This window comes from Balaenoptera musculus, chromosome 2 (assembly GCF_009873245.2).
Source record: "Balaenoptera musculus isolate JJ_BM4_2016_0621 chromosome 2, mBalMus1.pri.v3, whole genome shotgun sequence".
Classification (NCBI taxonomy): domain Eukaryota; kingdom Metazoa; phylum Chordata; class Mammalia; order Artiodactyla; family Balaenopteridae; genus Balaenoptera; species Balaenoptera musculus.
In genome coordinates this window covers 25,268,563-25,281,197 of record NC_045786.1, presented here as the reverse complement: position 1 = coordinate 25,281,197, position 12,635 = coordinate 25,268,563, and the positions used below count along the sequence as shown (strand labels likewise).

The 12,635-nt window shown below is 52.0% G+C and overlaps 1 protein-coding gene across 9 annotated transcripts in view; it reads left to right on the top strand.

Moving 5' to 3' along the window:
* PFKFB3 (6-phosphofructo-2-kinase/fructose-2,6-biphosphatase 3) overlaps positions 1-12,635 on the top strand; it is an 84,661-nt gene that overhangs the window by 46,915 nt on the left and 25,111 nt on the right. For 7 of the 9 annotated variants that reach the window (XM_036841493.1, XM_036841495.1, XM_036841489.1 and 4 more), the window contains exon 1: positions 12,060-12,280. The exons of 1 other annotated variant lie outside the window; for it this stretch is intronic. In XM_036841493.1, coding sequence (XP_036697388.1) covers positions 12,205-12,280 — 76 coding nt within the window. In that variant the 5' untranslated portion in view covers positions 12,060-12,204. Of the gene's footprint in view, positions 1-11,853; positions 12,281-12,635 lie in introns of those variants that run through there. One more of the 9 variants, XM_036841496.1, reaches the window with a different exon arrangement.

Sequence of the window (12,635 nt, the reverse complement as noted above, 5' to 3'; positions counted from 1 at the left end):
ACGGGGGTTCTGCTGCTAAGGATGATGGGAAGAGTGGCTACTGGGGTGAGTGATGGTTCATTTTATGTGTCAACCTGACTGGGCCAAGGGGTGCCCAGGTAGCTGGTAAAACATGATTTCTGGGTGTGTGTGCGCGCGGATGTTTCTGGAGAGACTGCCTCTGATTCAGCGGACTGAGTAAAGCATATGGTCCTCCCCAAAGCGGTGTACACCATCCTGTCTGGTGAGGGCCTGGGTGGGACAGAAGCGTGGAGGAAGGGCGAACTCGCTCTCTCAGCATGAGTTGGGGTGTCCATCCTCTTCTGTCCTTGGACAGCGGACCTCGGAGCTCCTGGTTCTCAGGCCTTCAGGCTCTGAGTGAATCCCCCCTGCTTTCCTGGGTCTCCAGCCTGCACACGGCAGCTGGTGGGACCTCTCAGCCTCCAAAACCGTATAATGAGTGTCCTTTTGTACATACATACATATTTCTCAGGAGAACCGTGACTATTACAGGAAGTAATGCAACCTCCCAGCTATGTGATGGATTTCACTGAGCAGGGTGGAGTGGCGAAGGTGGAGGAATCAGGGAACCTGTTTTCTAGCTTAGATGCCACCACCTGGCTGAGAGTTCAGGGTGAGATGCAGGGTCTGGAGAAAGCTGAAGGCTCGCTTTGCACAGAGCTCTTGGCTACAAAATCGTGAGCCCACTGTGTGCCAGGGGCTCTGCTGTGCACTCTTCATACGAAAACCCCATTGTATATAGGTGGGCATTGTCCCCGATGCATCGTTGAGCAAAGCCACTCTGGTACAGCAGGTCACACCCGCCTGATGTGGAATGAACACGATGTGAAATGATTTTGTTCGGTCTCCTCCCCTCTCCTCCTTCCCTACCCCTTGTGTGGTTGATGACAAGGGGCCTGGGTAAGGAGCAAAGTGGGGGAAGGCTGCCAGTCGGCAGGTGCAGACTGGGCTGTGGATGCAGAGGTCTGGGCTGACCGTGTCTTTTCTGTTTTTCTCCGGTCTCTCGAGTTTGCTTTCTCCTGGTCTTTCGAGTATCCTCTTCTCCTCTGTCTTGTTTACCACCCTGTCCTAACTTGAACAGGTTTAATATCTTCATTTTTCGGATCACTCTCTGTCTTCCCTCATCCGCTGTCTTTTTTTTTAAATTGAGGCAAAATTCACATAACATAAAATGAACCATTTTATTTATGTATTTATTTTTATTTTTTTTTTATAAGTGGGTTTTTTTTTTTTTAAACTTTGGGTTTATTTATTTATTTTTGGCTGTGTTGGGTCTTCGTTTCTGTGCGAGGGCTTTCTCTGGTTGCAGCAAGTGGGGGCCACTCTTCATCGCGGTGCGCGGGCCTCTCACTATCGCGGCCTCTCTTGTTGCGGAGCACAGGCTCCAGACGCGCAGGCTCAGTAATTGTGGCTCACGGGCCTAGGTGCTCCGCGGCATGTGGGATCTTCCCAGACCAGGGCTCAAACCCGTGTCCCCTGCATTGGCAGGCAGACTCTCAACCACTGCGCCACCAGGGAAGCCCCTAAAATGAACCATTTTAAAGCACACAATTCAGTGGCATTTAGTACAGTCACAGTGCTGTGCAACCCTTGCCTCTATCCAATTCCAAAACGCGTTCATCACTTGGAAAGGAAGCCCCATCCCCAGTAAGCAGTCACGCCTGTTCTCATCGGCCCCTGGCAAGCACTAATCTGCTTTCTGTCTGTATGGATTTACCTATTCCGGATATTTCCCATTGATGGAATCACACAGTACATAACCTTTTGTGTCTGGTTTCTTTCACTTTGCATAATTGTATTAGTTTGCTCCGGCTGCCATGACAAATAGCACAGACTGGGTGGCTTACACAACAGACACTTATTTTCTCATGGTTCTGGAGGCTGGAAGTCCAAGATGAGATTGGGTTTCTCCTGAGGCCTCTCTCCTTGGCTTGCAGATGCCCGGCTTTTTGCTGTGTCCTCACAGGGCCTTTCCTCTGTGGGCATACACACCTGGTATGTCTTGCTGTGTCCAAATTCCTCTTCTTTTTTTTTTTTTGGCCATGCCACACGGCTTATGGGATTTTAGTTCCCTGACCAGGGATTGAACCCGGGCCCTCGGCAGTGAGAGCACGGAGTCCTAACCACTGGACCCCAGGGAATTTCCAAATTCCTCTTCTTATAGAGACACTAGTCAGGTTGGATGAGGGTCCATGCTAATGGCCTCATTTAACTTAATTACTTTTTTAAAGACTGTATGTCCAAATGCAGTCACATTCTGAGGTACTAGGGGTTAGGGCTTCAGCATATGAGTTCTAGGGGAACACAACTCAGTCCATACCTGTAATGTCTTCAAGGTTTATCCATGTTGCAGTGTGTTTCAATACCTCCTTCCTTTTCTTTTTAAATTTTTAAAAAATGTATTTATTTATTTATTTTTGGCTGCATTGGGTCTTCGTTGCTGCGCGTGGGCTTTCTCTAGTTGCGGCGATCGGGGGCTACTCTTCGTTGCGGTGTGCGGGCTTCTCCTTGTGGTGGCTTCTCTTGTTGCGGAGCACAGGCTCTAGGCGCACGGGTTTCAGTAGTTGTGGCTCGCAGGCTCTAGAGCACAGGCTCAGTAGTTGTGGTGCACGGGCTCAGTTGCTCTGCGGCATGTGTGATCTTCCTCCACCAGGGCTCGAACCTGTGTCCCCTGCATTGGTAGGCGGATTCTTAACCACTGCGCCACCATGGAAGTCCCCCTCCTTCCTTTTCATGACCGAATAATATTCCACTGTATGCATGGACCACATTTTGTCTTTCCGTTCATCTCTTGATGGACACTTGGGCCTTTGGTTCTTGCGAAAAATGCTGCTACATCCACTGCCTTTTTGCATAAAGGAGTTACTGGCACTGGGGGATGGGTGGCAGAGGAGGGCCAGGTAGGATGTGTACACTGTCCCCAGGGAGCAGTGCTAAGTGTCTGGGTGCAGATTCAAAGTCCAGCCTTCTGTAGCAGGGCAGCGCTGGCCCTCCTAAAGCTGGTAACAGGTATTTGACAAGCAGCTGTGCTGTTGTGAGCTTGCCTTGGGGCAGTGAAGAGCTGCTGGGTTGTTTGAGTCTTTAGTGGATGTAATCACTGTTCAGGCGTTTGCACACTCTCCCTGGCATCTCTCTGGCCTCTTTATCCACCATGACTAATGGCTGAGTGATAGCTTTCTTACTGATGAAGAAACAGCAAGAGCTATCAAAAAGAATAACTCCAGAGTTGTCCAACTTATCCTCAGTTTATCTAGTGATGTACTCTGAAAATCTTTCACCTACTGAAAGTCACACAGCCCTCTTCTCATGGCAGAGGTGGATTTTTGCCTGTTTCTTTTCCATCTGTGATTTGGGAGAGAGTGTCGTGCAGGTCCTAGAAGACCCTCAGACAGGGGACATCTGGGGTGGCTTAGTAGCTGCCATGGTTTTCCCTGCTCCACAGTGAGTTTACCCAGAGCTGCTACATCAGTTTATCTGGGTCTTTCTTCACTTCTGGATTGTTTCTTCGATCTCTGTTCTGTGTTTGTGTCTATAAAATATTGTCATTGGGAAACTCTTCTGATAAGAAACAAAGCCACAAGTGTTCTAGGGCATATATCCATGCTCACAATGAAAACAAACCAGGTTGGTGTCAGAGAGGAACGGGTGGCCAGCCTTGTCTGTGTGGGGTCCCTGTGCCCCGGTGTCTGGTCCTCAGATTTTCTTCTTTAGAAGCTGGATTTTAGCAGTGCAGCCAGAGATGGTCAAGCCTAGGGAGACCAAGTCACAAACCAAACTGGTGAGAGAATGGTATTTAAACTAGATTGCACACTTGGTACGTCTCTAGGAGGATCATGGCTGCTGGTCAGAATAGAACATTCGGGTCTGCTCGCCGGTGGGCTGTCTGTGAGGGCAGGTAAGCGGGAGTTAGGGGGATTCTGTGCCTGGCGGGGCAGTGAAAGGAGCATGTGGGTTCCTGCCAGGGCTGCTGGCAGGAGCTATGTATCAGAAGCTGATACATAGTTTCTCAGCAAAGTACCCATTAATTTATCCTCACTGCAGACGGCAACTTTTTTCAGGTCTGAGGACCCTTTACCACAACGTATAGTGTGGTTACGGATCCCAACATCCAGTTATGGGTTTCAGCACCCCGATCTTTTTCTACCCCACCCCCGCCTCTTGTTTTAAAGCCTTGGAGAGGAATTTTCCAGAATAAAGGTTTCTGGCCTGGTCTCCTCTTCTAGTTTCATAGGATAAATGCTCTCTGGGGGAGGAGTGGAAGAGAAACTGTCTCCACGCAGGGGCCTGTCTCTTGAGCTCCCCTTGACCCCATCTTCCTTACACACCCAGAGTGGAGATCCTGGAGCTAACGGTTATTCCAGGATCCCAAGACCATTACCTGCTTATTATAACCTGTTCTTAGCACCGTAACCAGAGGCCAGTCTTTTTTTTTTTGCCACTGTGGTATGCAGGATCTTAGTTCCCTGACCAGGGATCGAAGCCGTGCCCCCTGCATTGGGAGCGCGGAGTCTTAACCACTGGACCACCAGGGAAGTCCCCAGAGGCCAGTCTTTAACCAAACATGCATTCTGTCAACCAGTGTTGACGGATACGTGCCACCAGCCCGGCTCTGTTCCAGGCCCCTCGGGATGGAAACAGCTGTGAAAGCGAGGAAGGTCCCTCCCGTCCTCTTGGTCATCCTTCTCAGTGCCCTTTGGGGACTTCCTCTTTCTCAGAACAGGAGCCAGTCGTCCTGATGGTCCACAAGGTGCCCCCTGACTGCCCCGCCCCTCCTCACTCTCCTGTCCTCTCTGTGCCACCCACCTGGCTCTTCCCTGAATCCAGATCCTACCCCAGCGCCTCTGTCCGTGTGTCTCCACTTGGACGCCTCTTACTCCAGATACCTGCAAGGGCGACCGAAGATGCAGGATACAAAATGGAATGTGGACCATCTCGCCAACTTGTCACAGCACGTGTTGAAGGGACAGTATCTGGGCTATGTGAGGTTACCTAGGATCTAGTGCTGCTGTTAGCTTCTCCTGTTTCTTCTCACAACTGGAAAATCTTAAGCCAAGGCTGTCGCTCCTATGGGCCAGTGCTGCCCTGCAGCTACGGTGATGTCGTGCTGTTGACAGCCTGGCCGTAAAGATGTATTATCAACAACAGAAATTTGAAGCTTATCGAAGAATTTGAATAGTGTCTGAGAAATAGGATCTTTCTTTTCTTCTTTCCCTTTGCTAATCAATTAGGACATCTGAAAACCTTTGAGAAGTACACAGAAAGCCCAAGGCCTCCTCTACCTCTTTTTAAAAATTTTTTAAAGCTGACAGTTTTATTTCATAAAATAGTAATTTCTTTTTAAATTAGCTCAGCTGTGGTGTCGACCATGAGCCTTTTCTGCATCAGTAGGCGAGGCTGTCCCAGTATGAGGGCTGGGACTCTTTGGGAGGCTATCTCTCTGTCTTCATATGCTAAGTAGCACTTTACATTGTAGGTTCATTTGAAAGTTTTTAGTTATTAATCTTCATAATCGTTTCTTAAGACGATTCTTATTTCCTCATTATATCCAAATACTAAGTAATTTAGACATTGTCATAGAAACCACTTGGATCCAAAGTTTTATTGTTGACTTTGTTATTGAGAAGAAGGCTGAATGTTCTAGTTGGAAAGTAATTTAATTGGGTGACACTTGAAAGAATACCAGCCTAGCCGGAGAACTTGTTTTTTATTCTTTTGCTTATTAGCTATGTGATCACAGGGAAGTAATGTAATATTTCTGAGCCTCAGTTTCATTAACTCTAAGGGAAAAAGGTAGGGGCGCGCGCACACACGCGTGTGCGTGTCTGTGTGTGTTTGTGTGTTAGGGACACTGTGAAATTCAAAAATGAATTCATAATTCTGACAAGGACCACATCTCACTTGACTCTGGAGACCCCGGGACAGTTGCTTTCAGTGAATACTTGTTTCATGTGGGAAGAAATGAGAGATACTGACTTTTAGTTCCATGTTTGCTCTTGGGCTTAGCAGAGAAAGGCTGAAGGACAATGAAATGGATATGAAATTCCCAGCGGATCTGCCCCCATTACATGCAAACTTTCCTTATTCTCTCAACCTGGACTTTACCCTGAGCCTGCATTCGGCATAATCTTACCCAACACCTCTCTCTTAGTTCCCTGCTTGTATTCTAATTCGTGTACATTTCCCCCTCTGGTCTTCAATTACAAGCTCTTGGGCGTGGGAGATCTTTCTTTGTCATACCTGGAGCGAGATGGAGCATGGAACAACTTGATGACAGCTGTGTGATCACCTGCTCTTCCTGGCTGGACCCGAGCTTGTTGAGGTTCCGGTGCAGCCTGTTCTGTGTCTGACACGCAGCCACTGCCTGTGAGCATCTATTACATGTGCCAGAAGATGCACAGTGAGCTGCTTATCTCTGTGGCTCCTCTTCCCTCCGGGAAAGACAGGCTCAGCATAGCCGTCTGGAGTCCTCAGCTGAACTCTGCATGTGTCTTCTCTTTATTTTGTGTTGTGCATGCAAATTGGTGACAACAAAGACTACAAACCCACCAATATTCTCCCGACGATCTACGCAAAGCCCAGAAATAGAATCATCCCCCCACCCCAAGTAAAACACAGCTTGAGCTTGATTCCGTTTTTCCACAGGTGCAGGATTTGTGCAAATTCTGTTTATATATTTGTGTCATTTGCAAGAAGCAAAGGTGTTAGGAACACATGCAAATCACTACAGAGTTCTTGGCTACCTTTCCGTCAGTTCCCTTCTCCCTCAATGCCTGGATCTATACCATCTATGCTTTTCTTCTTCTTTTTTCCTCCAGAATTTGAGCAAACTGAGCTATCATCGATTTAAAATTTGGGGAGTTTTTAAAAAACTTTTTATTTTGAAATGCAAGAAGTTACAAAATAGTACATAGAGTCCCATGAACCCTTCACCCAGCTTCCTTTAATGGTGACCTCTTATATGACTGTAGTAAAATATCAAAACCAGGAAATTGACGTTGGTACAGGACTGTTAACTAGACTACAGAATATCTGATTTTTTAAAAGCACACATATTCTGAAGTCATAAAGTAATACTTTTAAACACAAATAACATATGTCTTGATATAGGGTGAGGAGGTTGACAGGGAGTGTAAAATACTCTCAAAACAGGAGCCTGGTGGGATGCTAAGTGTGAAACACCCAGGGGCAGTTTTAATAGCGTGGTCCCAAGGTCAGGGGCGTACACTCAGAAGAGGAAAGGCCTGCAGGAAGTGGAGGACCGCGGACTGGGCAGAAGGAAAGGAAACTTGCTGGTTCAGTAGGACTTCAGTTGTGACGCTTCACCCAGAGCCAGGTCATGGCCACATTTAACTGTCCTGATACTCTCGTAATGAGATCGGTAAGTCCTCTCATTTGGAGAAAAGTGTACGTGACATTTGTAGAAGAGGAATGATGTTTTTAAAATGGACTTTATTGTTTAGGACAGTTTTAGGTTCACAGCAAAATTGAGAGGAAAGTATAGAGATTTCCCATGTACCCCCTGCCCCTACTCACGCACAGCCTCCCCTGTTATTGATAACAGGGGAGGCTGTGCGTGAGTAGATCAATGTCGCTCACCAGATGGTACATTTTTACTTAGGGTGAACCTACACGGACACATCATTATCACTCAAAGTCCATAGTTTACTGTGAGTTCACTCTTGGTGTTGTATATTTAATGGGTTTGGACAAATGTATAAGGACATGTATCCATCATTGTAAGATCATACAGAGCAGTTTCACTGCCCTAAAAATCCTCTGTGCTGCTCCTATTCATCCCTCTTTCCCCCCAACCCCTGGCAACCATTCATCTTTTTTACTATAGTTGTACCTTTTCCAGCATGTCATAGAGTTGGAATCATACAGTCTGTAGCCTTTTCAGATTGGCTTCTTCCACTTAGGAATATGTACTTACCGTTCTTCCATGTCTTTATCGTGGCTGACAGCTCATTTCTTTTGGGCACTGAATAATATCCCATTGTCTGGAGGCACCACAGTTTATTTATCGTTTCACCTACTGATGGACATCGTGGCTGCTTCCACGTTTTGGTGATTATGAATAAAGCTGCTATAAACCTCTGTGTGCAAGTTTTGAACTGGGTTTTTAACCTGCCATGTGGCATCGTGTGGATGTCCGTGCCTGTGTTCCCATTCGCATGAGTTACATTTTATTTAGAAAAAAACCCAAAATGTCGCCCTCTCCCCTGTCTTTGGCTTTGGATGGGCGGTGAGGTAAGGGCTTATTTCAGTCTTTTATTTGGCGTCTCTCTGCACTCTCTCAGACCCAGGATTGTTCGCAGGAGCAAATGATGACACTTTGTGTCTAATTAGCAACTTCTGATTGCTCACGCCTGCCATGGCTTGTTCGGCCTCCTCTCACTGGACAGAAGGAGGTAGGTTCCAGCATGGTTTCAATGTTTAAATCTGGCTCACTGGCTTCTGATCGTGGAAACGGGGTTGTTTTGGCTGAAGTTACAGCAGCATCGGGGAGCAGGGGTGAGGGTTAGATGCCTTTGGCCGGCAGAGGGAACTGAGAAGAGAGAGGTCATGGAGAAAACCCACCCCCACCACCCTTTCTGAGTCTGGAGCTAGCTAAGGAATTCGCTATAAATAAGCACCGCACCAGGCACTACTGTGCAAGAAGGGCTTTCTTTGCTCTCTCCTGCCAGACCACTCAGCTGTTCTGGGTGAGGTGGTCTGAGTCACAGTGTGCTCTGCCCCTCATCAGGACTCCACTCAGCACCCCCAGGTCAGGCTGTAGTCATCACAAGTCCCTTGGGGGCCATCTGCCCACTGTGTCAAGTAGAGGGTCCTAACTGGCTGGGTTCCTTGACCTTTGGCCTAGTTCTAACCCCTCTAATCGCTAAACTTCCCTTTACTCATTTAAAAGGATGACTGGATTATCTGGAAAATTCCTTCTAGCCTTAATAATGCCTAGGACCACGGGTCATAGAATCCCCCCCACCCGCCCCAGTACTTGGAGCTGTCCTATCTGTAAAACCATCATCGTATTCGAGGAATTTTTACATTCTCTGCTGCCTTTTCTGAAGGACGGCGTTCTGATCGTCGGCTTGGGGGGAGTTGGTCAAAGCCCTGGACAGTTGGATACAGATGTGGTCGTTAGCAGAACTAGGGAAAGAGGTGGATGTCTAAAACAGTAAACACTGAACCAGTACGTTCTTGGAGTTCAGATGCAGTTGGGTTGTTTGTAAACGGCATTGCAGTGAATCAGCGTTAGCTTGCAGAAGGATGCTACGCTAATGTATGGCACTTGAGGATTGCAAGGATTCCCAGTTTGTTTGCACTTAGATATCAGAAGTGGGAGGGGGATTACGTGAAACTTCCATTTGCTGGCCCCCATTAGGTGTAGGAGGTGATGAGGGAGAACTTAGTCTCTGCTCTGCAGCCAGAACGCCTAAGGCTCTAGGCATTACCGACACCCGGGCCGGGAAGGCACCAGGTCTGGGTGTGGAGTGTGAATACTTAGCTAGAAGCTCCGAGGAACGTCAACCGCCTGGTGCCCTCAGAGCTGGACCCTGGTCAGACACATCCTCCAGATGATGAGATTAAAGATGTGCCTTCACTGGTGTGGACCGCTCTCCCGCTGAGCTGAGACCCACAGTTGTTTTCAAGCTTGGACCGCCATCCCCTGCCTTGCCCTTCAGCGTGTGCAAAAAAATCGGTGGGCAAGTACAGGCACGCGGGTACACCAGGTACACTGGGTCCTCCGGGAGAGACAAGTGTGCAAGCTTGTAGGGCTGCAGCCGTCCCCACCCCGGCCCCAGCGACTTTCCGGCGCGGGCGCCAGCGCTCCCTCGCTGCTATTTTCCTCTTTGGATCAGACCACTCTTATTTCAGGAGTGGAGTGGGACTCTCCCTGGGGCGCTATAGGGTGTCATCTCTGGCATTTGCTCCCGGTACAGAAAAACAAGTCCAAATGCAGTGCACTCGGGTTTCTGAACAGCTGCCCAAGCGCCGAAACCAGACTGTCAGCAAAGCTGTGGGAGGGAGGAGAGCAGGGACTCAGGAGAGGGAGGTGGGGGTGGGAGTGGGGGGGTACCCAGGGTGGGGGCGGGGCGGGGGGAGGAGGAGGTCAAGGGCACCCTTTCGGTAGGCGACTCTCGTCCCTGGGCTGGGATGCGGGGAAAGTGGGGGATGCCCGGGCTAGTAGGGTGCCTAGAGTGGGCGTCGGGGCGCGGGGCGGGTGGGGGAAGGGGTCGAGGGTACCGCCGGGTGGGCAACACTGGGCGCTCCGCGACCCTGGGCGGGCTGGGAGGGGGATGCTTGGACTGGGGGTGTGCCTGGGGTGGAGGTCGGGCTGGGGGGTGGTTTGGGGCACCCGCCCGATGGGCGACGCTGGGCGCTCCCCGCCTCTGGGCGGGCTGGGGTGAGGGGAAGGGGGAGGCCGGGGGGGCGGGGCAGGCGGGAGCCGCTTGACGGCCGCCAGGGAGCGGGCGCCGTCCCAGCCGAGCCATGCGGTACGTGAGCGACGTGTGGCAGCCTCTGCGCAGACTGTTCCGTGGCGGTGTGGGTTTCAGCGAGCGCCGCCTCCTTCCAATCACGGCGCAGCCCAGCGTGAGGGATACACCTCTGCAGGGCAGGGCTGCGCTGCGCACCGAGGCATCGCATTCCAAAGTCACATACATGCCATGCCCTGTGCGGGCGGCAGCCCCCGCTCAAAGCAGCCCAGATCTCCACAGGGCGGCCACCGACCTGACTACACGACTGCCACATGTCGCCTGCTGATGCAAAGCTGTGGGCACCGGGGATGCAGAAGGGACACATACACCAAAAACTGGCGAGGAAGAGATGCAGTAGGGCTGCGCCGGTTAAATGGCACGAATTTTAGGGGTTTGCACAATCATGGTGGCGCCTCCCAATAGTTATTCCGGGGCTTGCAGTCAAGTCATGAATTGCACGTCGGAATAGGATCTATTTTATTTACTCTTCTACTCGGAGAGATAAAGGTATATCGAAAATATTGTAAACGGTGACCGTGAAAACCAAGATGCCACGTTCCATTTTGGTCCAGCCTCCGGGTCTCTCCCACCCCCTCCTCGTGCCCGGCATTCCGGGACCCGGGGTTCCAGGTCTTGGGGGCTGGGTGTTGGGGGAGCAATGTTCAGCACAAGTTGGGGTTTCTAAGGAATTCAGGAAATTGGGCGGGGTGAGGACGAAGGACCAGGGAAGCCCTCTCCCCGTGGGTGGCGGGGCCCGTGGTGGGTGACTCACAGGTATTATTAGGGAGCAGCTCCGGCAAGGAGTGACCCACAGGCGCTCTCAGCATCCTCCCTCTGGCTTCCCTCTAGGGTGGCAGAGACACCCCCCCCCCGGGTCCCCTCTAACCTCTCTGCAACCTTTAACCCTAAACCCGCGTCTTCACCTTGACTGTGCCTGACCCGGAGCTCGTGCTAAAAATGCAGAGTATGGGTGTCCCATTCCCAGAGAGACCGAGTCAGCAGGATGCATTAAGCATGCCAGGAGATTCGGCAGAGGGGCTCCGTGGACCACACTGGATGGTGCTGTTTCTTTCCTCCCAGCGCAGTTGAGGTGATTATTCTGGGAAACTGTGCAGGTCACTTTTAGGGGATGATAGGAGGAGGCTCACGGAGTAGCACTTTCAGCCAGGGCTGGTTTAGGGCGTTATCCGAGGGACCTCAGTAGCCGGGCGCGCCGATGTCGCCGGCCTGCAGGGGGCGCCAGCAGGCTGTCTCCTGGCTGGGCCACCCTCCTTCCACGTGAAAGGGGGATGGAACACGAGGAATGCGTCCCCGCCCCGGGGCTGACGTGTGCGTCTCTGCCGGCCCGGATTCTTAAAAGCCCGGGAGGAGCGCTGGGCATCCCAGCAGAGCCAGAGAGGAGGCGAGTTGGTGGGGACCGCGGCGCACTCGAGCCGGCACACGGGGACCGCGGCTGTCACGGCGCTCCGAGCATCCCGGGGCTTCCCGAGCGGAAGAGTCCAGCCCTGCGGCAGCTGCGGGTGCAGCCCCAGCCCTCCCGCCCCTCTCTGGGAGCCTCACGCCTCGGGCGAGCGTCCGTGATTTAGCACAAAGCACGTTTCCAAAAAGCCGCGCTCTCGCGCACGCACCCCCTCCCCCCTTTGTTTCGGGGGTCTCCAGATCGCTCTCCTCCCCAAGTCCGAATTCTTCAGAAGGGGCGGAGGGCCGCCGAGTCTCGGCTGAGAAGATGCCCTTGGAGCTGACTCAGAGCCGGGTGCAGAAGATCTGGATCCCGGTCGACCACCGCCCCTCGTTGCCCAGATGTGAGTGCAGAAGTGCGCGGGGCCGGGCTGCCGGGGAGGGCGCGCCGTGTGGACAGCGAGGCCATTGTGTGGCGGGCGCCGGCCGGGCGCTTTTGTGCCGGCTCCCCTCCTCCGGCGCGCTCCGGCGGGCCGGGCGCCGCCCTCCACGCCGTCCCCGAGGCCCGGCCCAGGCGCCCCCAGCTCCTCCCCGCCGGCCTCGGCGCGAGGCGGGGACGGCGCGGGCGCTGCGCCTACCCTGGCCGGCGTCAGGGGCGCTGTGGCCCGGCCCGGGGTCTCCGCGGAGCTCCCCTCCGCTCGCGCCGGGAGCGCAGAGGGACCCGGAAACGGCGAGCGCACGGGACGGGAGGCGCGGAGC